Source organism: Mustela putorius, unplaced genomic scaffold (genome assembly GCF_011764305.1).
Source record: "Mustela putorius furo isolate JIRA1106 unplaced genomic scaffold, ASM1176430v1.1 tig00000788_pilon_pilon_pilon, whole genome shotgun sequence".
NCBI lineage: Eukaryota > Metazoa > Chordata > Mammalia > Carnivora > Mustelidae > Mustela > Mustela putorius.
Genome location: NW_025421481.1, coordinates 374405 through 401471, shown reverse-complemented (window position 1 = coordinate 401471; position 27067 = coordinate 374405). Strand labels below are relative to the sequence as shown.

Sequence of the window (27067 nt, the reverse complement as noted above, 5' to 3'; positions counted from 1 at the left end):
TCAGGTAATGATCCCAGGGTTCTGGGATCGAGTCCCACATTGGGCTCCCTCTCTCTCTGCCACTCCTCCTGCTTATTGTCTCTCTCTCTCTCAAACAGATAAATAAGTAATCTTTAAAAAATATATAAATGAAGAAATTGAGGTTAAAGTACTTACTCTAGGTGACTGCTTAAAGCCTGGATGAATCAGACATGTCTCTGCCCCAAAGCATGTACATCGAACTGCTACACTACACTGCCTGTCTTAAATGAGATACTGACTTTCTTTGGGAGACCTACAGAGGGGGCGCTAGCACTGAGTGGCAGATAAGATTAGATGACTTCTAAGAATCCTTCCACAACAAAAATTCTATGACTTTAGGGCTGGGAAGAGAGGGATTAATGGAAATAGAACCCTACATAGAACCTGAATCTGAAACCTGAACTACAGTAACTATGTTTGTAGCAGTGTTTTCCTTTCTAGCATTTTATTGACTGCTTTCATTTGTTCGCCTGTGTACATATGTCTACGTACGTGTGCCAATATCTCTATGTCTTGAGTCAAGATAGCTTGTCATCTGGAGGAAATTCCTTAATATTGGTTTGAGTTATAATTTTGTTCATCTTAAATTGTTTGTTTCTGTCCTTAAAACCCAGGCTTTGTGACCTGCAAATCATTTGTACTTTTCACATTGACTTGGATATTTTCAGAGATTTAAGAATAGAATAAATCCAGTTGTGGATATAGGTCATTATTGCCCAGCTCTAAATATGTTCCCAGAGAAATCAAGAGTCCAGGAAGCAGAGTGTATGTCAGCTGTTAATTATATCCTCAAGTCGCTCTGCCAAAAGTCGGTCACTGTGCCCTAATATCAAAATAAGAGCCTCACAGTAACATGCAGAAGGACAATAGGGTTGGATTTTTGTGTGTACATGATTTTTTATAAAATAATTACTGCAAAAAAATGCAGAGAAGCACTCTAGATTTCTGAATTGACTCCAGAAAATATTTTGCCGACAGAGAAATTTTATATAATTGTGTGATTTTAAAGTACACCCCAGAAAGCCTCAGACAATGATTGGATACATGTACTGAACATCAACAGGATAACCACATCAGGTCCAGCAACTAAATTACCTGTGGAAAGAGTAACAGATTACCCCTCGGGGACCAGACCGCAAGTAATTTCTAAGATACTCAGAAAGAGAAGGTTTTTATTTATTTAGGTAATATCTTGTGTCTGATAGACACAATGTTCTCATAGAACTTCATTTTATGTGATTCTTTCAGAAATCTTGTGGGACATAAATACTTTCCAAAAACACATCAAACTGCATTTTCATTTTCTTTGCCTGGCGCTCAGGACATTTAAGAACTACTTATGGAACATTGTGAAGATGAGCAGACTGATGCTTTGCAATGGCCTGTCCAAACACCAGAGAGTCACACAGCTAGTAAGTAGTAGAGCTAGGACTAGAAGCCAGTCTCCTACATCCAAGTTGAGACTGAACCAAGCTGCTGCTTTGGCTGCTTCCTTTGGATTTTTCACTTTTGTGTTATGTCAGCTGGGTTATAGTTCAAGCAGCAGAAACCAACTCTGAGTGATTTAGCAAAAAAGGAAATGAATGGAAGCACGGGGGCAGTTCGCCGAAAAAGCCAAAATACCTGAGCCTGAGCAAGGCCAGAAAACCAGGAGAGCATCAGGAATCTGGGAAGGGAAAATAAGGAAAAGTTCCTAGCTCCATCATCAGAACAGCTAATGTGTATTTTAAAATGGCCCATCCTTGAATACTGTAGTCACCATTCAGATCTCAGGAAAGTTTGATGGGCATATGACTCAGCTAGGCCGACCCATGGTCATGGGGTTTGCCTGGTCAGGGGCCTCTTAATTGATATTTACAAAAGAAACCATGGAGGGAGGGAAAACAGTATCTCAAAGAAAGCAGTACCAAGGGCTGCTTGGCTGGTTCCATCATGTGAATCTTGATCTCAGTGTCATGAGTTCAGGCCTCAAGTTGGGCAGGAGCCTTGGAAAGAAAACGAAGGAAGGAAGGAAGGAAAAAGAAGGGAGATGAGGTATTGCTAGATATAATAGAGCAGGTGTCATGGATAAAGGGAGCTATATTCTTCTAACTGGAAATTGGAGAATTTAGTCTGAATATTTTTCCAGAAGATTGAAAATGGGAGCCATCTAAAGCTTTGCACAACATCAGGGTCTTCCAGTCCCATAATTCTGCAGCAGTCTCTTAGTTTATAGGAGCACTGTCTGCTCAGAATTATACAGGCCATTTCCTAGATCCAGGATGTGGAGTTGTTGCCCTTTTAGAGGTCATTCGGAGTTCATACTTAAGAACCAGATTTCATGCTTAGGTACCATACTAGAAATCAGCAGAGATGGGAATTGGATTCCATGAAGAATCCATATGGGGATACCTTTAATTCATTCATCTTGGAAGGCTCAACTGCTAAACTCATTCACACTAAACTGGCAGATTTTACAGGACATCCCCCTGTCTGCTATTTGTAGCACTAAATAGCACAGTCGGTGGCTTTTACGTGATATAAATCTTCACACGTGTGTGTGTGTGTTTAGTGTTGATGAAGCTTTATGCAATTCAACCTGCACTTACTAGATTTAGATTCAGTGACTCAGTTGGCCAACCTGTAACCTATGTCCCTTTTTTAAACTTCACTGAAATGCACTATCTGTGCAAGACAGTGTGCCCACTTGAAGTATGTGGTTTCATGAGTTTTGACAAAAGAATATGCTCCTGTAACTATTACTACAAATAAGATATAAAGCATTTCTGTCACGCCAAAAAGAACCTTCTTGCCCTTTGCAGTAAACTCCCCCATTGAGGTAAAAACTGATAAAATTTTCATCATTGTAGATTAACTTTGCCTCTGTTAGAACTTCATATTAAACGGAATCATGCTGTGTGTCCCTTTTTTTTTTTTTAAAGATTTTATTTATTTATTTGAGAGAGAGAAAGTGAGAGAATGAGAGGGGAGAAGGTCAGAGGGAGAAGCAGACTCCCCATGGAGCTGGGTACCCAATGTGGGACTCGATCCCGGGACTCCGGGATCATGACCTGAGCCAAAGGCAGTTGCTTCACCAACTGAGCCACCCAGGCAGCACTGTGTGTCACTTTTTTGTCCAACCTCTTTTACTCAACATAAGGTTTTTGAGATTCATCCGTGTTGTGTATTTATCAATAATTTGTATTACTGAGAAGCATCCTGTTATATGATTGTACTATACTTTGTCTGTTTACCTATTGATTGACATTGGCATTGTTTCCAGTTCTAGGCCACTATGGATAAAGCTGCTGCGAATACATATGTATCAGTATTTGTGTGTGCACATGTTTTCTTTTCTCTTGGGTTAACACCTAGGAGTAGAATGGCTGGGTCATTATGTTAAGTATATGGTTAACTTTATAAGAAGCTGGCAGTTATTTTCCAAAGTGGTTGTGCTATTTTACCAAAGTGATGGTGCTATTTCACCATCAGTATATGAGAGTTCCAGCTGCTTTACGTTTTCACCAATGCAAGGTATTATTGGTCTTTTAAATTTTACCTTTTATAGAGGGTGTGAAAGTAGTATTTCACTGGGGTTTTTATATACATTTACTTGATGATGAATGATGTTGGGCATCTTTTCATATGTAAAATAGCCATTTATCTTCTAATGTGAAATGTCCAGTCAAATCGTTTGCCTGTTTTTAAACTGGGCTATCTTTTTATTGAATTGAAGCACTTTCAATATATTCTGGAAATAAATCCTTTGTCAGTTTTATATGAAATTTCCCCCATCTGTGGCTTGCCTTTTTCATTTTCTTTTTTTTTCTTTTTTTTTTTTTTTTAAAGATTTTATTTATTTATTTATTTGACAGAGAGAAATCACAAGTAGATGGAGAGGCAGGCAGAGAGAGAGAGGGTAGCAGGCTCCCTGCTGAGCCGAGAGCCCGATGCGGGACTCGATCCCAGGACCCTGAGATCATGACCTGAGCCGAAGGCAGCGGCCCCACCCACTGAGCCACCCAGGCGTCCCGCCTTTTTCATTTTCTTAACACTACCCTTTGAAGAAGAGAAATTTTTAATTTTGGTGAAGACCAAATCATAAAATTTTTCTTTTATTTGTGCATTTAGTGGTGTGTCTACAAAATCTTTGCATATCCCAAGGTCATGAAGAATTTTTTGAATGTTTTCTTCTAGACATTTTTATAGTTTTAGGCTTAGGAAGCATTTCAAGATAATATATTTCAAGGTTCACATTTTTCCATATGTGTATCCAGTTCTAGCACCATTTGTTCAAAAAGATTATCTTTTCTCTATTGAACTGCTTTGGCATCTTTATTGAAAATCAATCAATGATACATTTGTGAATCTATTTCTGACCTCTTTATTATTTTCTTTGTAATTGAAATATAATTTATATTCCACAACATTAATTTTTAAAAGTTTATAATTCAGTGGCTTTTAGTATATTCATAAGGTTATATAACTATCATCAGTATTTAATTCCAGAAGATTTTCATCACCTTTAAAAGAAACCCCATACCCACTGCCAGTATCTCCCTAGTCTTCCCTTCCTTTAGCTTTTGATAACCCCTGGTCTACCTTCTGTTTTTATGGATTTGCCAATTATGGGCATTTCATATAAATCAAATCGTGTAGTGTGTGGCTTTTTGTGTCTCTTCTTCCAATTAGTATAATATGTTCAAGATTTACCCGTGTTGTAGCTCATACTACTACTTCATTTTTTAAATTGGATTCTATTCAATCCTATGATCTATATGTCTTCCCTTCACTAAATACCACACAGTCCTGATTATTGAGGCTAAGTCTTGAAATCAGGTAGTGTTTGACTTCCATTTTTGTTCTTCTTTTTCAAAATTGTTTTGTCTTTGTTAGGTCCTTTGAATTTCCACATCCATTTTTTTTAGTATATGTGCTGCCGAAGCGAGCACTCCACATCCATTTTTAATTAGTTTATCAGTTTCTGCAGAAGAGCCAGCTGGGTTGGTGATTGGAATTATGTGGATTTGACATCTTCACATTAATAAGTCTACTAATTTGTGAACTGGATATCTCAAGTCTGATTTATTTGAGCAGTATGTTTTAGTTTTGGTGTACCAGTCTTGTACTTTTTTTTCCTCTAAGATTTGTTTATTTGAGGTGGGGTGGGCCAAAGGAGAGGGAGAGAGAAACTTAAGCAGACTCTATGCCAAGTGGGGAGCCTGATGTGAAGCTTGATCTCACAACCCTGAGACCATGACCTGAGCCAAAACCAAGAGTCCGATGCTCAACCAACTGTGTCACTAGGTACCCCTCCAGTTCTGTTCTGATTTTGTTCAATTTAATCTCATTTATTTTATGTTCTTTGATGCTGTTATAAGTGGTATTTTGTAAAATTTTTATTTTCTAGTATATAGAAATACAATCAATTTTTGAATATTGATTTTACATACTGAGAACTTGCTAAGATATTAACTTATTAATGCTAGTAGGTTTTTAGAATATTCCTTCAGTTTTTCTATATATACAATCATTTTGCCTGCAAATAAACAGTTTTACTTCTTCTTTTTAAATCTATGTGCCTTTTATTTCTTTTTCTTGCTTTATTGCACTAACGAGGACATCCAATCAAATGTTCAATAGCAGTCATGAGAGAAGGCATCCTTGCCTTTCTAGGGGAGGAATATTCATAATTTGACCATTAAGTATGGTGTTAGCTGCAGCTTCTCATAGATGTCCTTTTCTGTGTTGAGGAAGATCTGTTTCTGCTTTGCCCAGAGTTTTTATCTAACTAGATCATATGTTAAATTTGGTCACATGCTTTTTCCATATCTAATGATGGGATGGGATTTTTTTTCTCCTTTATTGTGCTAATGTGCTAAATTACTGTAATGGACGTTTTTCTAATTAAAGCAACCTTGCAATCCTGAAATGTTTATCCCACTCCTCCTTGGTCATAGTGTATTATTTTATCTTGCTAATACTTTACCTTGCTAATGCTTCCTTAAGGATTTTTGCATCTGTATTTTTGGAAAGAGATCGTTTTGTAATTTTCTTGTAATGTGTTTGTCTGGGTTTGGTATCAAGGCAAAGCTGGCCTCATAAAAATGAGTGAGAAGTCTTCCCTTCTCTGTTTTGTGAAAGAGTTTACAAAAAACACTTTGTCTTGATTTGTGTGTACTGTGTACATTAGTAAATGTTTTACAGTGGGGAGGGAAAGGTAGCGGTGGGCCTGTGGGACCAATCCGTCTGTCAGTGTGAAGACGACTATTTGAGCAATTCTTTAAGTTGATGTTTACTTCCAGAGATGGTGAGTTAAATTGGAAACCTACCAGGTCACTCATGCCAGACACAGAGAGCAGAAGCTTTTATTTATTTATTTATTGCCATTATTTATTTATTTATTTGAAAAAGAGAGAGAGAGAGCATGTGAGAGAGCATAAGCGGGGGAGAGGGAGAAAGACTCTCCGCTGACCAGGGAGCCCAGTGCAGGACTCAATCCCAGGACCCTATGATAATGACCTGAGCCTAAGGCAGATGCTGAACTGACTGAGTCACCCAGGTGCCCCCAGGAGAGCAGGGGCTTTTAGAGCACCCAATATGTGTCAAGTACCACTAGAAAGATAATCTGAGTATTTTCCAAAGCAAACGTGGCTGCCAAAACAAAGCCACATTTCACATACCTATCATGTGATGCTATGAATTAAGTCAAAGGAAAGAGAAATAAAAAATAAAGATCATTTATTGGGCTCTTCAGTGAATGAGATGAAATTGAGATGAACGTGCATAAAATATTTAATAATAATTTTTTTTTAAAAAATAGAGAAGCTGTTTTTTAGTTAAGCTGTGCAAGAGAAATGACAGCCAGATCAAAAATTCAAAGGTGGGTTCTTTGAGAAGGGAGAGCAGGGATGGGTCAGTACAATCAAGAAAGGCTTCCCACAGGAAGAGAGACTTAAGCTAGGCCAGTAAAGACTGGCAGGATTTAGATTTAGAGAACCAAAGGTAGTTTCAGGGGGGGTGAGGCCAAGCCTCCCTAGCAGGAAACCAGAAGCGTGTGTTGGTGGAGAGTAAATTCAAGTGCAGTTCTCCTGGGCCTTCACAGTTCCTAGGAAATTCTTAGGTAAATGCTCCTGTAAAGCCATTGCCTGTTCTTGTGTTTCTCCCTCCCAGTAGACTAAGAGCTTCTTGAGTGCACAAAACAGGTCTACTCATCTACGAATCCCTAGCACTTGGTATAGCACCTAGGGTACATTAAGTGCTCCGTTGTCATTGAATAAATGAGTGAATGAAGAGACTTCCTGCTTACATGAAAAATTGACAGTACTTGTATCTCATGGGGGTTGACCTTGGTTTTGGAGCCACATAGATCCATCAGTGTACTAGCTGGTGGGAGTAACATCTCAGCAGGTAGATTCCTTAGAGGAAAGCTGGTGTTTCATTCTGAGCTTGTGCTCTTTCTGCTTTACCAGTTGTACTCAATTCTGGCTTCAAGCTAGGATCACCTGGGGTATTTAAACACAGTTGCCTGAGCCCCATCTCAGACTGATTAAATTGGAATCTCCAAGAGCTGTGCCCAAGATCTTTCTTTTCTTTTTAAAGCTCTCCAGGTGATTGTAAAATCAGCCAGGATTGAGAACCACTATGGTACACTGTTGCTTTGTTTGAGATAACTAAATGGGCTTTTAGATGTGTCAGCTGTAAATGATTAAGCTTGCAGTGTAAATGCTTATTAACCCTACATTGTAATTATATCCACCAAGATTTCCTCTCTCTCTCTCTCTCTGTTGGGTGTCCTTTAAACAAAAGACCTCAAGTCTTTTACATCTCTATGAACAGAACTAGAAAAACCAAGAATATTTGCCAACTGAGGGGAAGCAAAGTTGTGAAATTCTCGGGTGGTGTTGCTGTTGTGTGGCAAACATTGCTGCTCACAGATTACCCTGGTTCGAGTGCTGGGTCTCAGGAAGAATTTCAGGGTCACTATTCTTTATTTCATTCTCTGGTGCTTTTTAAAAAGATCTGCATCTGTGTTCATTCTGTGTGTTTTGTTTTTTTTGTTTTTGTTTTTGTTTTTGTTTTTTTTAGCAATTTCCACCTCATAAATTCTATCAAATACAGTTTTATAAGAAATGTGTAAAAAACAAAATTGTTTTTAGGGGGGGGCCTTAAAACTGGATCAAAAGTAAAATAAATTGTGCACATTAGCATGAATGTGCATTTTGAGAAAGGCATAATTCTAATCAGATGCTCAGGGGGACCCAGGACCCAAAAATGTTTAATAATCAATGCTTTTAGTCTGAATACCTTCTCTGCCAAAATTCAAGGTCATGTGTGAGCTGGCTCCTGCCTACCTACCCGATGCCATCTGCTACCACTCTCCCTTGTTCTCTATGGACCGACAATACAGATATGCTTGTAGCATCCAGAATGTGCCATATTCTGTCACTGTTCTGGGTTTTTGTATGGGTTGTTCACCTGGTCTGGAGTGACAGTCCTGTCCTCTGTTTGTTTTATATCTTTAGGCATCACTTACAGAGCTTTTCCTATTCGACTCTGTCTTGGACAATGTTTGCTCCCTCCACTCCCACTGTACCTTCTTGGATTTATTCTATTTTGCGTAATTGTTGGTTTACAGCTCTGGCTTCCCATCTGGACTATAAGCTCCTTTAGGGGTGTGCCTGTCTTAGCATTCATGCCCAGCCCCTCACTTAACCTCTGTTGTTATGTAGAATGCACAAAAGGGATCTAAGAGCTGTAGGACAAACATACGGCCTTTTTGTTTTCAGGTGCTCTTGATCAAACTACAGAATGGTTAAAAGAATCTGTAAATGAAGAACTACTTTCTCTTTCTGAGACTGCTTTAACTCCTGGGGCCGAAAATAGCTCTAAGCCAAGCCTGAGTCCTACACTGGTGCTAAATAACAGTTATTTAAAACTGTTACATTGGGATTATCAGAAAAAAGAATTACCAGAGGTGAGTGTTGGTTTTTTTTTTTCCCTTCCCTCAAGTTCTCCAATATTTTAATTCATAAGTTCTATCTATGCATCACCTGGTCTGTCTAGTGTTGCCTGTGGTTTAATGACTTTCCTGAAATCAGACAGAAATGGGAGTTTGGATGTAACATTTCTTGTTTTATATTTTCATGGTATTGAGCTTCCCTTTCTATTTTTACATTTAAAATAAACATGCTAGACACTCATCACAGATGGAGCACGTCTTCAGGAACTGACAGAAAAGCTGAATCAATTGAAGATTATTGCCTGCCTGTCCCTAATTACCAACAACATGGTGGGTGCTCTTACAGAAGGCCTCCCTGAGCTTGCAAACAGGTTAAAAAGGATTTCAGCTGTTCTACTTGAAGGCATGAACAAAGAGTAAGTTCCAAGTGTTTCCAAGTGCTCATCCTCGTGTTAAGTCTCGGAGTGTGTTTCAGAGATCATGAATAATCCTGGATGTCTGGGTGTGGTATTCAGGACTACTTTAGAGAAGTTTATCTTACACCTTCTTTTTCTAGAATTTCTTTTAATATCTCTGAAGATGTCCTTTCATAAGAAGGGAGAGATCTTTTCCATGCCAAGTGCCAGGGTGAGTGTCCTATTTCCACTTAGGATGGGCATGTCTAAGAGCTCTTCTTTGACAGTTTCTTTGACACATTTCTTTGACAGTGCTGTGGAACAAGCAAACAAAACCCAGAATTCCACGCCGAGGGTTTAGAAGGCCCTCTCAGGGAGGCTTCCTACTCAGTTGTTCTGACTCCATAATTTTTCTGCAATGAAATGTTTACCAACTTCTCTGATCCAGACCACTATGATCTCTTTGGTAGAAGTAGTGACATCCTGTCCTTCAGAGATATTGCACAAGTCCAGTGAAGGTCTTGTTTTTTGCTAAATTCATTGCCCAGGATCAGACCTTGGATCTCATTTGGATCATCCTATTGTGAATCCTGTCCAAGTCAGAAAATTCCTAATCTTAGTCAATGACCAGATGTTTTCATTGGTCTTACATGGGTCAGCTTCTCTTGCTGGTTCCCCTTTAAGGTGTTTTTAAGGCCTTCCATTGTTCATTCCTGTCTTTGAAGGGAGATGCCTCTCTCCCTCCATCCTCCTCCCCATTACCCAGAAAGCACATAAGATTACTTGATAAAATCCTAGAATATTAAGAGCCAAAAGGAGCCTGGGTGATTACAGCATCCAAAGTTTTCAAAAAGAGAATAGGATTTACCTTGGGCTGCACAGCGAGAAAAAAGGGAAATCAAGGGCTGAGGTCTGGTCCAGCTGTGTCAAGGCCCTCGCCTTCCTACCATGTTTGTGCGAGCCATCCAGGCTCATTTACTTCACATTCCAGGACACAAGACTTATAACGAAAAGAAACCTTCTCTAGGTTTGCAGCTGGTCTTACCTTAGCATCTCCCCACACAGGGTAACTATTACTTTCTAGAAATTTTTTTATTAAGCCTTTAGAGAACCCACAGAGCTGTTTTAAGTATTCATATAAAGCATATAGCAAAGTGGTTACTGAGAAGTCAAGCTTCAGGTCTGACAGACCACAGTTTAAGTCCCAGGTGTGCTATTGCCTGGTTAGGTACCCTTGGACAAGTTCCCTAATCACTCTGAGCCTCATTTTCTCACTTGAAAAAAGGGATAATTGTGCCTACTTACCAATGTGGGAACTTAAGATGATCCATTGTGAAGCACTTAGTACAGGTGTTTGGCCCATGATGCTTGATAAATGTTCACCTTTAATAACTAGTTAGTTGTTAAATCGTCGTCTTTATAGAAGTTCTGCCTCTCCAATTGCCTTATCGTTTTAATTCCTCATGCCTGCCCACCCCTGTTCTCTTATCCTTTAATTCCCATTTTGCACAAAGTTATATTAAAGACCATTTCTGGACAGTGAGAGGCTGTTTGTAATCATCGTTCCCCAATAGTGTGGACCCAACACATGCCCTTTCTAATTGCCTCTTTTTACTTACCTCTTAAATAGCCCATTGCCAGTTACTTTTTATGGTTTTCTGGGATTTTTGATTGGGTACTTGAAAGTAACAATAGGAAGATTATCTTTGATCATAATAGGTCAAGAATTTTAGGTAATTTGTCATTATGGTATTAACCTCTAAATAGGTTCATTTCTTGTGGGGTTTTTTTTTTTTTTAGATTTATTTGTTTATTTTAGGGGGAGAGAGAGAGAGATCATAAGTGGGGGGAGGGGCGGAGTGAGAAGGGAAAGAGAGAACCTCAAGCAGACTTCCAATACAAGCCCAATAGAGGGCTTGATCCCAGGACCTTGGGATATGACCTGAGCCGAAATCAAGAGTTGGCCACTTAACTGACTGATCCACCCCCTTCATTTCTTGTTTATTTTATTTATTTATTTATTTATTTATTTATTTATTTGACAGAGAGAGATCACAAGGAGGCAGAGAGGCAGGCAGAGAGAGAGAGGAGGAAGCAGGCTCCCCGCTGAGCAGAGAGCCTGATGCGGGACTCGATCCCAGGACCCTGAGATCATAACCTGAGCCGAAGGCAGTGGCTTAACCCACTGAGCCACCCAGGCGCCCCTCATTTCTTGGTTTTGATTGGTTTTATAGATTCACTGTTTGGGCATGGGTAATGGAATTGATTCTTCATTCTGTAAATAAAGATTTAACAAAAACAAAAAAAATCTATGAATGAATCTGCTCAGACCAAAGGGTTTGTTTTTAAGAAGTAAATAGGTATTTTCTTTTCCTTTCTGATGGTCCTGCAGGAAATTGGGGTTGCAGACTTATTTTCAGGGACCACCTTTTCTGACTCTGCTTTTCTAACTAAACAGCACCTTCAGAATTGAATGGTTTTAAGCATTTAAAAATCTGCTACACATAGGGGTGGTACCTGGGAGAAGTTACTATATTCTAAGTTCATGTAATAGAGGTACTTACTGTCTGTGTAAATGAAAAGTGACAGACATTTGAACTAAGTTGATATATTAAAAAATGTTTAAAACCTGCTGAATAAAAAAAACTATTCCTAATGCAATTTTGTTTTATGCTTTTTTAAGGACCACTAACTTGAAGGAAATCCTGAATTCTATCGGTGCTCAGACTTGTGTTGAGATTAACAAGGCCCTGGCGGAGAGAGGTTTATCCATTTTGAATGCTGAGGTCCAAGCTAATCTCATAGGCCAATTTTCAAGCATCGAAAAGGAGGGCAATCCTATCTGGTCCTTGATTGGTGGGTCCTCATGTTTTCATTGGTTTCTGCTTCAATTCCAATTTGCTTTTAACTTGCTGGTTTTGACCAATATCAAGTGTCAGTTACATTTTTTTTGTCTTAAATAGATTACCTACTCCTTTTGGAGAATAAATGTTGAAAATATAAAGAAACAAATTGTACTTTCAAAGGTTTGGGACTCACTGCTGCTTCTGTGTGTATATGTAACTGTGGGGGAATATTCCAGGGCTTTCTGTCTTATACCCAGCCAATAGATTTTTATGAAGAAAATACCATAGTGCTACCAATATGTTAAAATCCTAGATCTATGCAACAATCCAAACCAGCTGGCAGTGATACCAGTTCTGCTGTGAGCTAGGCTAAGTAAGCTGAGGCCTCTTTCTTGGCCAGGCTCAAAGAGACAATGAGCAAAGAGGCTGTGGAACTGGGGGGCATGATGGTGGGCTTTTTTTTTTCCCCTTTGTACTTAATCCCTAGGCAAATGTCTGTCTCCGTGTCAAGTTGTGTTGGTGAGTTGGGAAAATGGAGAATGCATCAGTTAGGACTCTTTCTAATACTTGTGATAGAACTGAACTAGTGTAAGCAAAAAGGAAGTGCATTTTCTCATGTAACCAACAAGAGCAGAGCAGGGCTGTCTCCTATATGACTGAGTCAGAGAGCAGACCGTGTCACTGATACTAATTTCCCCACCTCCTCCCTCAGCACTGCCTTCCTTGGGCTGGCTGTCTTCACAGATAGACTCTCTCCGTCGTGGCAAGACAAGCTTCAGCTCCAGACTGTATCTTTCCATATTGAAGTCAAGTGAAAAACAAGGTGTTGGCTTCACTCTTAGCCCAAATAATGACCCCAGAATAGAGCCTTATCAGCTTCAGCCAGCATGACTGCAGGTCAAGTCACATTCTTGAATCGGTCAAGGTGGCCAGAGGGGAAGGAACCGGAGCTTGAGACGTGTGTTCAGTTCTTGGAGTCAGGGTGAGCCGACTTTCCCTGCAACACCTAGTCTGAGAGTAGGGAAGAGAAGATTTGGCCCAGACCAAATTGGGTGCTTTGGCCAGAAGAAGGGGGAGAAGGTGACATGGGGCACAAAGCAAGTGTGTACTACAGAGAGTGAGGAATAAAGACCAGAAGGAGGAAAAGAGCGTAGAATTGGAACTGTGGACTAATCTGCAAGTTTTCAAAGTACAACGCTAACTTCCCTAAGAGTATAAATACTTGTCATCATTTTTTTTGAGGCTCTCACATAGGTCTCTCATTCCTAACCCTGGGGACATGGAATGCTGGAGATCTAGGCCACTAAAAGCTCAAGATTTTAAACCATTCCCAGAAAGGAGTAGTGTTGGTAGCAGTACTGTGGGCTACCCAGAGATGACCCTGAATGACAATGACAAACACAGGGCTGAGGCCTTCCCTGTATGCCTTCACTGCTGATTCCTGTGTGTCCTCATGGCCTTGGTCTCCAGCAGAACAGCCCATCCCTGGGAGGAGAAGGGGCAGACTCTCTGCAGTCTCTGCTGTATACCACTAGCCCCACGAGTATACTGGCCTCATGAGGATGGAATGCATGTCTCTTGCCTGCTATGTCCCTGAACCAGGCTGGACCCACAGATGGCATTTAATAAATACAGTTGACGCTTGAACAAAACGTGTTTGAACTGCACACGTCCCCTTATATGCAGATTTCCCTTGATACAGTACTGTAAATGTATTTTCTCTTCCTTATGATAGTCTTAGTAACATTTTCTATTCTCTAGCTTATTTTATTATAAGGATAATGTATATAATACATATACAAAATATGTGTTAATGAACTGTTAATGTTATCAAGAAGGCTTCTGGTCAATAGTAGGCCATTAGTAGGCTTTTGGGGAGTCAAAAGTTATATGTAAGTTTTTGACTGCACGGGAGGGGTCTGTGCCCCTCAACCTCCAATTATTCAGGAATCAACTGTATTTGTGCAAGGGGTGAGCGTGTCATAGACTTACACAGGGTGAGTACCTCACATAACCGTCTGGCTTCAGACTAGGGACTCTCAATGAGCCAGTCTGACTCTAGAATTCATATTCTTATCTACTCCGGCTGGGCCCGGTAGTCAGAACTGGAGCCCTGCTGTTGGTTGGCATGGTGGCCTGAGTGTCCATGTGTCCTCTGTGCCCTTGCTTTAGATAAGGGAAGCACTTGCAATTTCAGAAGGGAGGGAGCTGGGGTGCCCCACCCCAGGGTAGCCGCTTAAAATCCAGTAAAGCACTTTTTTTTTTTTTTTAAACCCAGCTATCCCCAGTCCAACCTTCCTGCTATTTTGCAGACTGAAAGCATTTTTAACCTCATTCAAAGTACCGTTGCCTAGAAACTAAAATGACTCATTTGAGCAGCTCTCCTTCGACTCTGGAAGCCAAGGGCACGCCTTTGGCAGGGACTCAGTTTGGCTGCTCCTAAGTGGACAGACGCTTCTGTCATTTTATTCTTGGCCTAAAAACTGACTTGTCTGCAGAGGAGACAGAAATACTTGTCAGCATAATAACAGTTTTGAAAGAGTTTCTTTCTTTAAACAATCTTTCAGGATGGTGTTGGGACCATATCTGTGATGAAAGCAGATCTGGGCTCCCGAGCGTCAGGCAACCAGTCTAACGGGAAATGTAGTACACAGTTGACTCCTAATTTTCTGCTTGTAGCAGGGTTGGAGTAAATTAAGCACTCAGAGGAGCCCAGGAACACAAGAAGGACCAGTTAGCCTTGGTTTTTCCTTTCCTGTTTGTGGTACCCATAGTCTGCCTCTTTTTGGTCTTTTTTTTTTTTTTTTAAGGTTTTATTTATTTATCTGAGAGAGGTTGGGGAGAGGGGAAAGAGACTCCCAGCTGAGCACGGAGGCTGGCACGGAGGCTGACACGGGGCTCAATCCCAGGACACCAGGCAGACACTTAACCAACTGAGCCACTCAGGCAACCCCTGCCGCCTTTTGTTCTTGAAGTGCTGTTTATTTATAATAGGATTACAACTCCCACTATGTTTTTAACCTTTTGAAAAGATAACTAGAAAAAGTTTCTTTCAAACCAGCTTTCTTCAAATGCATATGATAACTAGGGAACAGTTATTTCTAGATTACCTGCTATGTGGATTATTTGCATGCTTGTAGCTATCTGTTTTTTTTTTTTTTAAGTAATTTTCAGTTGTCTAAGTGATACATACACGAATGATTTGTTCTTGTTGACAAATCATGGGTGACATCAAGTCCTCTTTGGCTGCCCACCCTGTTCCTCCTTGACTCTGTTGGTTTCAGTGGGATGTACTCACTTTTACAGAGCTTTTTCATTCCATTCTCACTTTAGTTCTGTCAGCATTTGTGATGTGCCTGCCACGTGCCAGACCAGGGATATAAAGATAAGAAAAGACACAGCCCTAACCCTTAGGCAGCTTTCCATCTAAGGGAGAGAGGCATATATATGTTATCAAGTAACCAAAGTATAGCATGATTGTCTGGCGGGTGTTAGGGAAAGTCATAGAAAGGAAGTAACTTTAGGCTCAGCATTGAAGGATGTTTTGGACTTTGGGCAGAGATGAGATGAGAGGGAAGGGTTGTCTAGTAAGAGAAAACAGTTCTGGCCAAGACAAGACATGTGACATTGGGAACTTAGAATTCTAGGTCAGACCTGGCTGTGTGACTTTTGGGAGAAGAGTTTGCAGACAAGAGTTTCATTAATGTCATCATGGTCCATATCCTATGGACTGTGTTCTCTTTAGTGAATTTTTCTTTGTGAAGTTTACGTTTCCAAAGCCAAAAGAAGTCCTTGGGGCTATGTGGCTGGTAGCAGGCCTGGTCTGGTACTATTTGTCAGGTGTTGTTGCTGCCGGTGCACCGACTTAAGCATTTGCATCCTCTTGCAAAGCTCCTTCACATGCAGATGCGCTGAAGCAACGCAGTAGGAGAATGGAGAAGTAGAATGGAGAAGATGGCCAGCAGGAGTGCCAGCTGGGGCAGCCCCTCCTCAGTGCCTCCAGATTGTTGGCCGCTGGTGGGGTTGATGAAGTTCTAGAACCTAGGTGAGGTTCGGTGGGCTGAGGTCCAGAGCCGATGACCAAGAAAGAGTTCTTGAGACATCCTTGGTGCAAAATGGTGGTTTATTAAAGCACGGGGACAGGACCCGTGGGCAGAAAGAGCTGCTGCCCTGGGTTATGAGGGGTGGCAGGTTACCCTGTGGTTGGGGGTAGGTGAGGGGAAGGGAGATTTCAACGGAGTTTTCATATGCTAAAGAGGGCCTACCAGAGGCCTTGCCCTTGAGGCTTGATCAATGTTGTCTTTAGACCAGCCATTAACATTAAGATAGTTGGGAGACTTTTTGGTGGGATGTCACAATCCTGCTATCAATCGTCTTTGTTAGTGAGATTTAGGACATTTGTAAGCCAAGGGAGACTCCTGTCTAGCAGGATTGTGAGCTCTGCAAGTTAACTATTTGCTTATTGTTCATGGCAGTCAGGGCTGCCTGAGGGATGCTACACGTATGACTGAGGGGGAATGGATGGAGAGGGGGGTACAAGGCGCTAGCTTTTGCTTTGTCTTCAGCCAGACTCGTGCTCCCTCATCAGGGTCACTGTATAATTTTTTGTCCAAACCAAGACACTTTTGAGACCATTCTTGTTCATTATGTTAGCCCAAAAGGGGAAAACCTGGATGTGTGGTCACCCTGGTCATGTGATAATTTAGGGCCCCCAGGTTTACATCTCTAGATTTTTCGAGAGGAACCAGAAATTTGGATTTCTATGTGAAATCCCCTGATTTTAAAGAATTTCTATTTCTTAAAAAGACAAAAACAAAAACAAAACATTGTATGGGGCCAAACTAGCAGTGCCAGTTTACAGACTCAGCTTTCATGTACCTAACTAAATCACGGACAGTAAGTATTAAGTTTTTATAAAAGAGCCCCTGTCCTACTACAAAAGTGCTCTACATTGTGTGTGTGTGTGTGTGTGTGTGTGTGTGTGTGTGTGTGTGTGTGACTTAGCCATTGCTGTGTAACAAGGTACCTCAAACTCCACAGCTTAACCCCCACAGATAATTAGTGTTGTTCACAAGTCTGTGAGGCACCTGGGTAGTTCATCTGGTCTTGCTGGACTCACACATGCGTATGTAGTCAACTGTGGCTTGGGTAGGCAGCTCTGCTGGTCTTGCCTGGACTCTCAAGTGTTTACAGTCTTGTTGGCTGTCAGTTGGTCTAAGCTGGCCTCGAATGGAACAGCTCGGATTCCCTCTATGTGGTCTCTCCTCCAGCCCAGGCTTGTTCACGTGCAGTGGTGGGTAGAGAGCAGATGTGAACCATGGCGCTTGGAGCCTCTGCATGCAACTAGCCTACGAGCACTTCTGGCACATTCTGTGTCAGCCCAAACAAGCCATAAGGCCAGCCCCTGTTCAAGATATGGGGAAATAGTCTCCAGCCTTTGATGGGAAAAGCTACAAAGCTACCTCATAGAGGATGTGGGTACTGGGAGGGCAAAGAACTGGGAATATTACTGCAGTTCACCTACCATAATTACTATTTTCATTTACTTTTTAAAATAAGATTCTTTAATAATGGGACAGCTAAAGATATCTTCTTTTTCCCCAGATAAACGAACCCAACTCTACATGAAAAGTCTACTTTGTCTTCCAAGTCCTCAAAAATGCATGCCTCCCGTCCCAGGAGGCCTTGCTGTCATTCAGCAGGAGCTAGAAGCCCTGGGCTCTCAGTATGCAAACATTGTGAATCTCAACAGACAAGTGTATGGACCATTTTATGCAAATATACTTCGAAAGCTGCTCTTCGGTGAGGAAGCCGTGGGAAAGGCAGATGCTTCATCTTCCAACTAAAGAGGAACTGACATTGGATTTGAGGTTGGAAATCCAGCACTTTGTTACCCAGTCTGTTTCCGCCAGTGGCATGACAGATGCGGCACCTTCTCAGTCCTGTTCGTGGTGCAGTGTTGGCCTGAATTGTGTAATCCAGTAATATTAGCATTGCAGAAAATATGCACTTCGTATAGAACCTATTCATGCATCATTTTCAAGTTCAAAAAAGATGTTTTTAATGGACAGAAGGCAATTCGTAATTGATTATATTACCTATATAATACCTATAAATGTTTTCTTCAGCATTCGTATAGGGCTTATTCATCCAACCTTAAGGAGTTGTTTTTCCTCACTTGTCAATATCAAATCTAATGATCTTTAGTTTTGGTACAACTTCTTAAAAGGTTGGAAGTCATGAGAATAACTAAGGGGATGATGTTCTGAATAAATGACGTGAAGTAAGCATAATTGTTTTGTATTTGTAATTTTTGAAATGTACAATGAAATATTATTAATGTGTAACAAAAACTTACATGGTAAGTCTTCAAATTCCACAAATGTACCAAATCACATTTTATATTACCAATTGTCAGTATTTGTCTAGAACTTAAATTTATTAAAAATATTTTAAAGCTATGTACAAATTTTAGATAAAACTTCTATTGTTCATTTAGTGAAAACAGAAAAAAAATCCCTTGTAAAATGTTATTCTAGAGGTTAGTTTTCTCTGCCTGCAACTTATCCTACTCTCTGAGAGAAAAAATTTTTGCACAAATATCTTAGTGAATGTCCTTGCATTTCTCAGGCCCGTTGATAAGGTTTATATAAGATTTTGATATTTTTACATACAGCAGGAGTGGTTTGAATTGATTTATGTGTAATAAGAAGGGAAGTTAACAATAAAACCAAATCTCCAGGAGACCCCCATTCTCAGTGAAGTTCACATCTGAAAAAGAAATAGTTGAACTTTGGATTTTTAGAGACCATATAACCTGCTAGCAAATGCCTCCTGTGCTGATTAAATTTTACCCCACTGTGACCAAGATGCTCTTCTAAATATCATTATCATTTGACATTCTTGTGCATTAGAGCAAAACTTGGCCAAGTTGGCCCTAGTTGTCATTGGGATTTTAGAGAAATCTGCTTGTCCTGGAATTGCATACTTGTTTTGAAATGTTAAGGGAAGCACTATAGTCTGGGCAGACTCCATCTAAAAAGTACTTTATTCCCATAAAACACATTTTGAGTATTTTGTTCTCAAAGGACTCATTGGATCTTCGTAGTCTGGTGGGGAAGAATGAGTAAGACATCAAAAGAAACCTTCCTTTCTTCTTTACCTCCTTTTCCTCACTATGACTTCCACCATTATGGTGCTACTTGATTATTTGATAAAGTTCAAGGAAATGATTGTGTGAATAAGTTATCTCCAATCTTTACATTTTGGAGGGATCTGCCAAAAGTTGAGGAAATTTTGTAAGTGTTTTTTTTTTTTTCCTCACAATGACCAATGTATAAATCAGCCATTCTATCCGTCTGAGCAGCTGTGTATAAGTAGACTTTTCCTGAAGAGCACATCACTCTGGGTGGGTCTTACCCATTGGCTACCCTCTCTTCCTGAGTTTCCCTTCTGCCCATGTTGTTCTGTGCTTAGAAACTATAAGGTGCTGAAGATTTTTGTTTTCATTTTTTTCTTAAGTTGAAGTAGTTTTCAGCTGTGTTCTCTTTGGAGTATGGGTGGCAGGGAGGGTCTGACAAGGAAAAGTAATAGGCAGTATGACTTCTTGTAGCTTTCTGAGGTAAACTGTAAACTTAACAGGAAGACCAGGTGGTGTGCTTTTTTTATCATCAGATTGGAATCCAGCTGGTATTCTCACATACTTGATTATACTGCAATTGCCAGCAGGAAAACAATGTGCAGACTTTTTTTTTTTTTTAAGTGCATTTAAAATGAAGGGCATTCTGCTGCTTTATTTTTCCTTTTTTAAGTCCCAAAGTAAATCTCAATGTCTCAAGTCTGGATTTAGGCAACTACATTTATTAGGCTTTTAAAAGCATATCCTTTAGCATGTTGTTTTGGGTTTTGTTTTGTGGGGTTTTTTTGTTTTTGTTTTTGGTTTTTGGTTTTACTTAAATGTTTACTTCTCCTTTTGAGGTTTTCTTAATGTGGTCTTGTTTTTGTAATGTCAGTTTTATTAAACACCCTACACACATTTTCATTCTTCTGCTAAAACATGTATTGTGTGCACTAGTTAAATTTTAAAACATTAAAAATTATTTCAAGATAGCCAGTGTCTCTTTGTTTTCAAACCACCATTGGGTAACTCGGGGCTGGGATATTGTACAGTCTTTATTGCAGTTGCTCTAGAATGATTCTTCTGGTGATTGTCAGAGCCTTAAAGAGATTAGGTCGTGGTCACTCACTTAGTCGGTCAGTCAACAAATACCTATTAAGCATATACTGTACACCCAGAGGTATCCTACATTTTGTGATACACAGTGACTAGACAGACACTGTCCTCAAGAAGCTTATAACCTAGTAAGAAGGACAAACTTGTAAACAATCACAACAAAGTATAGTACAGGGCATAAAACAAGTACACATAGTACTAGAGGTAATACCATCAAATTCTATTTCATGGAGATCATTCTTGAGCTACAACAGGAGGGATAGGCAGGAGTTGCCAAGGGCTAAGAAGGGGGAAGACACGATAGACCAAGTGCATGGTGAGTACAGTGGTGTGGAGAAATGGCAAGCCAAGGACCAGCACCTCGTAGAAAAGTAAAAGTAAGGGGAAGCGAAATGAGAGAGGTAAAAAGGTTCTGGAATGTTATGCTAAAATTTATGGGTCTTGTCCTGAAATAGATAAATAATCTGAATCTTTTGAAACAGGAGAGGGTTATGTTTTAGAAATTACGTATTTGGAAATTATGTTTTGGCAAGATTACCCCAGCAAAGAACACTTGCTGTTGGTGCTGGAATATTCCTCTGTGTGGAGTGTGTACACATACATGCACTCACATGGTATAAGGAAGAGAAATGGACCCAATCCAACTGAAGCATAAAGGGAGCTTATTGCATAGCTATTAAGTACCTCACAGAATCTTCTTAATCTGGAGAATCAGGCTTAGAAAATGGATAGGAACCAGGGCAATACAAGCTGCAGGACTCTAGCCAAGCTGGATTCAGTCTATGGCTTCAGAGATTGATTTCTTGACTGTCCTTGCTTCTTTGCCTCATTTGTTCAAGATTTAAAGTCCCAGGTGTCAACAAGCAGAAGAATCTAAGCCAAAAGCCCAGGCTCTTATTTGCAGGGGATGGAATGAGGAAGTAGCTGACCCTTAGACTCCCATGGTCCCATCAAGGTCACCCAGCTAGAGATGTCTTCCAAATGGACAAGGTTTGTTGAAGAACAGACAGAGGGAAAAAAAAAAATCCACCATCATGTACATTTATGAGGTCCTTAAAATTTGAATGTAAAACATGTGTGAGCCCACCCAATCTAGCATTGCCTGTGACAATAACACCATAATTCAAGGAAGGTCATAAGCATGTGAAGTCAGCCTTTACTGGTGTATGTAGATGAGCTGTTGAGCAAATAGCTCCACATCTCAGTGGCCTCACAGACCCACATTTCTCAAATTATAGTTCAAAGCAGGGGGTAGGTTGGTGGGCTCAGGGGGAGGTGCTATTCCATTCAGTCCTTCAGAAGCCCAACTTCCATCTATCCTGTAACTGCTGTCCCCTTAGCTCTCCAACATCTCCATTCCCTCAGAAGATAGGGAAGAAAAGTGTTGCCTACCTCCACTCATGGTTCACTAGCCAGAACTCAAATCATATGGCCTCATCTAGCTGCAAGGAAGGCAGGACAGTGTGCTGAGGAGGAAGAGGCTGATTTGGTAAGTTTATATTGGTAAGCATTAGCCATCTCTACCTTGGGTCCTTCCAGCTTCCTTAAATAAGCCCTGTGAAACTCCTTTTCCTGAAAACAGGTTTAAAGCCATGTGCCTGCTCTGATCTTTGACTAGCAGTTCTCCGGAGCACTGTTGAGAGGATTTTAAAGCCTGATCCAGGAAAAAGTAGAGAGTGCTCTGTCTGGTTGGCGAAGTAAGCCGAGGCCATGGAACAGGCCACCTGTTGTACAGCATATTTTTATTTCTAACTGGAGCCCTTCTTAAACCTAAAGTTCTGCCTGTTCCACCTCTGGGGGTGTTAAGTCCCAAAATTTTGCACTCATTGTTTGATGAAAGTAGTGTGGGGCTGACAGTTGTAAGACCTAAGTTTGAATTCGCTTCCACTACTTAATAGCCCTATGAACTCAAGCCAGTTTCTTTAATTTCCTTGAGCCTCTGTTTCCTGCTCTACCTCACAGAGATGCTGTGAAAATCAAATGAGATAATGTATTCAAAATCATCTGCAAACTCTAAAGCATAGTGTAGTCAGAATACATTAAAATAACTGTAATTTATTAGTCCTAAATCTCTTTCAAGCTTCAGGAAGTTTTAGTACTGTGAGCTGTGATGGTCAAGTACTTAAATCCATCAGAACAGAAATGGTCATATCCCATCAGGACCATGGTTCGTTAAGCCCAGTATTGTCATTGGCAGAGAAACTCAAGGGTATGCAGAAGGCAGCAGTAATTGTCCTTGGTGACAACTGTAAAGCAAAGTGACAAACCCAACATGTTCCAATTGTGTCTAGTAACCACTGATGATTTAATCTTTTAGAAAGTATGTTTGTATTATTGACTTGTGTCCTCTTGTTCTCTATTTTTGGGGTGAAGTTTCCTCTTTCTTGTTTCTAAGCTTACTATGTTAGTCTCTTTCAGATTTCAAAGGAAAGGGACTGAGGGGTTTATTGCAAGACTTTATAAAGAAGAAAACCCAGGAATCTGTCTTCAGTAGTTGCACTGGCAGGATTGATAGAGAACCTGAATATAATTCTTTTATCTTTCAGGAATATAATAAAATAATAATAAATAATAAAAACAAACAATAATAATAACCACTAAGCCGCTTACCATACGACAAGGAATACTTCATACACTCCATCTCCTGTAACTGTACAATGCCCTGGGAGGCAGGCTTTATCACTATTTCCATATAGGCAAAATGAAACTCAGACTGGCCAAGGAGATTGTCCAAGGTCACAGAGCTTGTGAGTATCTCCCAACCCAAAAAGTCTAACCCTGGAAAGTGTGCTCTTAAACTACTTGCTACATTGGCTTACTAAGGTCATCTAATCAAAAGAATTTCTCACTGTCGTGATGTTACCAAATGTTTTCCTGGTGTTGTACTTCTCTGCTTCTTTCTGTGGCTGTGCTCCCTTCTGGTACCTCTTACTAACATCCCAGAGAGGAATGATTGGGTCTGATTGCCATTGGTCAGTATGCACACTCCTCTTTCCCACTCTCCTGCATTGGGTAGGGGGTTCTCATGCCCGACAAGTCACCTTGGCCCCCCTACCTGGCTGTCTTTGACAGATTCCTGGCCCTTATCAGTTCTCACAGTATGGTCAGATCTCATGACACAACTCAAGGCTTTTCAGAGCAGGTGGCTTGTGGGCATGTCAAGCAGCAAGAGGTTTTTGGACTACCCACCCTTGCTCAAAATGCAGGCTGTTCTCGGATTACAGTAGAGGCTTTTATCCGTGTTCAGCCTCACCTTGCTGCTTGTGAAATGAGAGGCTTCATGGACTCCCTCTTTGCCCGTAAGAGCCCATCTTCTTTCCCCAACATTGTTCTAGTCTTTGTTAGTTCTATTGTGAATTTATTCAGGTTTAGAAATCAGGATCACATATGTTTTCTCCCACTCTGGATGCACCAAGTCTTTGAAGAAGAGAGGACAATCCTTTTGTTTCTAGTGTCTTCATGTTGAAGATGCTCAGAGTAAGGTCTTATTTCTTTAACATGGCATAAAGGCCAATAATGGCCCAGCTCCAATGGAGCTGTCTAGTGTCATCAATAGACACTTCCATATAGACAAGTCCTATGGAGAACCACACTCAGCTGTCAGCATGCGGTACTGTGTAGAGCTCTTGTGTCATTGCTCGCACTGTTTTTCTCTGCTTGAAATGTCTTCTACCACCCCATCCACTCAGTGTGGTATTATGCTGGAGTGGCTGAAAGCATGAGCTCTGGGGTCAGGTAATTATGGATTTAAATTCCAGCTCTGCTTGGCAAATTTCTTAATCCCTATGAACCTTAATCCCTTTACCTGTCAAGTGGAGATAATCATACTTACCTCCTGGTGGTTGATCATTACATCAGGGAGTGCACACAAAGAGGTTATTTCAGTGCCTGGCAGAGGGCAAATGCTCAGTGAATGGAAGTCTAGCTTGGATATCTCTGTTTTTCTCTTTCTTTTGCCCATATTTCCCCCACCCACTTCTCCATGGCATCGGTCACTTTCTCATCTGGTTATTGCAATACCGTGTACTTGAGTGACGGCATTGTACTCCAAGATATCAAACATTTTTTCCCTTCAAGATTTCCCTTCTGAAAATGTGCCCAGCCTTCTACTCAAACCGTGAGTCTTGGTGCACCAATACCTGAGAGGTAGGGGTGGGCGGAGGGGAGACAGGTGTAACAAGGGAAGGCTTTCAAAGATAGTGGCCGCTGTGGTCTAAGGGCCCTGACACTACTCAGCAGTCAGCTAACTGTTGCCATGCAGGATTCTGGGCCCCCTGCTACCTGATCCATCTCTTTTCAAGAAAAACTAGAAAAACCCAAAAAACAAAAACAACAAAAAAACCAAAAAACCTCAAAACAAGAAACCAAGTTTTTAAAAAAAAAAACCACGAGATATCAAATTTATTAATACTCATTGCATTATTTTCTTTCAAATTATTTATTCAACAAAAATTGATTCAGGAACAAACAGTGGGTTAGAACCTGGGAATGGAAAGACAAACAAGATGGTTCCTATTCCAGGAGCTCCCAGTCTGAAGAAGAGCTAGATGCGTAAACAGGTCATGGTATCCAGAGATATGTCCTATGTTGGACAGTGATTCCCAAAGTGTGATCACAGGGCCAGCAACATGGGCATCACCTGGGAACTTATTAAATACAGATTTGCAGGCCCCCAGTCCAAACCTGCCTAATATTAAAATTGAGGTTGTTTCACCAAGCTTTCTAGGTGATTCAGATTCTAAAACTGGAGAACCACTTTGAGCTTGAGCATGCAAAGCCAAGAGGACTTTGGAGCAATGAGCCAAAACATCTGAGCCAAACTTGAGAACTCTGCCATCCAAGAATCACCTCATGGTCCCTTCTAGGCTAGATTCTAAATAGGCTGCTCTCCGGTAATTCACAAGGATGATACAAGAGCATATGTGTCTCTTTAAGGAAACTGTAAGATCTTCAAGGACAGAGTTAAGATTCCTCTTTTAATTAGCTATTTTAGGTAAATTTCAGTGCCTTTCAGTTTAATTCAGAAATTTAACTGTGGGCAAGGATTATACATTCATTATGAGAAAATGGCAGATGTATATTTACAAATTTTCATAAAATACTATAGCAAAATATGCAGAAAATGTACTACTATAACCATTTGGAGTGTGTAGTTTCAGTGGCCTTAATATATTCACACCATTGTGCATCCTTACCACTGCCCAGTTCCACAATTTTTGCAACTTCCCAAAAGGAGACTGTGTACCAGTTAAACGATTTTGGTATCTTTCATCCTGTTTTATTCCAGTGGGAGTTTTTCCTATTGATCTGTATGAGTTCATTCTAAATTAGGGCTACCAATCCAACATTTTCTTTGTCTTCTAACAACTTGTGTTTTTAAAGAACTCTATTCACAGTGAATTTAAAAAATCTGTTCAGAAAGGGTGCCTGTGCAGCTCAGGTCATCATCCCAGGGTTCTAGAATGGAGCCCCAATGTCAGGCTCCTTGCTCAGTGGGGAGTCTGCTTCTCTCTCTGCCTCACTGTGCTCGCTCTTTCTCTCTCCCAAGTAAATAAATAAAATCTTTTAAAAAAATTTATTCAGAAAATTCTGTCTGCATTTTCATGGAATCATAAAACTATGGTTACAATTATATTACCAAATCTATGAATACTTCCCTTCAGGATTTCTGTGCTGCTGTCCTTGAAGACGTTCACAATCTCAATCTTTCATTTCCTTTTAAGGTTTTAACATCTAAATACCTAAACCATATAGGATTTACTTAATTTTTTTTCTAAATGGCTAATCACATGTTCCAATATCATTTATTGGATAACCCATCTTTGCTTGATTCAAAATATCATATTTTCATACTAAATTTCTCTACATCCTGGTATTTATTCCTGGATCTTTTCCCAGTCCCTTGAGACTATAACATAGTCTTAATTACTGTCCTGTCCTGCTCTATTCTCTAACGAGTTGATCCCTCCCCACTTTAGGTCATTTTGATGGTTGCATAATATTCCATGACACACAGGTACCGTAGTGTTTTAAACCAATCCCCTGCTACTAAGCATTTGTTTCCTATTCTTCCATACTCTACAGTGTGTAGTTTTCGGTTGGATTAAACGAATCCTCTGCCTCGGTGGCTCGAGTTGCGCAAATTCTCCGTTTGCCCTTTTCCTTGAATTATTTTAAAAATTACAACCAGTACGCTCTACTAGTCTCATTGGCATCATCGGCACTAAACCTGTCCGGGGGTGAAGATTAGCCGGCAGAGACCACCAAGCGACAGCAGGGGGCGCAGTTTCCCAGTTTTGCCTAAACCACATCCGGGTTCTACCGCAGGTTCGGGCCGGGAGCGGGCGGAACGTTTCTGTCACACCATCAATTAACCCGCGCGGCAGGGACCCTTTAGGCCTCGGCGCACCGCTCTTGACCGGCGCTGCAGTTTCCTGGGGGGCAGCGAGAGCGGGCGTGGGGATTCTCCTGGTTTCTACCGTCGGCGTGAGCAGCGCAGCATGGACGTGCTTGCTGAAGAGTTTGGGAACCTGACCCCGGAGCAGCTGGCTGCGCCCATCCCCACTGTAGAGGTGAGGCCAACGGGCCGGGAGCGGAAGGGGCCGGGAGCGTCCGCAGGAGGCGTTGCCCG

At 40.8% G+C, this 27067-nt stretch overlaps 2 protein-coding genes across 5 annotated transcripts in view; both read left to right on the top strand.

Annotated features, from left to right (window-relative positions):
* The window catches only part of TCP11L2 (t-complex 11 like 2), a 41307-nt gene extending 20995 nt beyond the window's left edge, over positions 1-20312 (top strand). For all 4 annotated transcript variants that reach the window (XM_004743061.3, XM_004743059.3, XM_004743058.3 and 1 more), the window contains exons 7-10: positions 8790-8977; positions 9197-9378; positions 12041-12213; positions 17808-20312. In XM_004743061.3, the coding sequence (XP_004743118.1) occupies positions 8790-8977; positions 9197-9378; positions 12041-12213; positions 17808-18049 (785 nt within the window). In that variant the 3' untranslated portion in view covers positions 18050-20312. The remainder of the gene's footprint in view (positions 1-8789; positions 8978-9196; positions 9379-12040; positions 12214-17807) is intronic.
* Positions 20313-26746: 6434 nt separating this feature from the next.
* The window catches only part of POLR3B (RNA polymerase III subunit B), a 104611-nt gene continuing 104290 nt past the window's right edge, over positions 26747-27067 (top strand). The window contains exon 1 of the mRNA XM_004743063.3: positions 26747-27008. Within this exon, the coding sequence (XP_004743120.1) occupies positions 26937-27008 (72 nt within the window). The 5' untranslated portion in view covers positions 26747-26936. The remainder of the gene's footprint in view (positions 27009-27067) is intronic.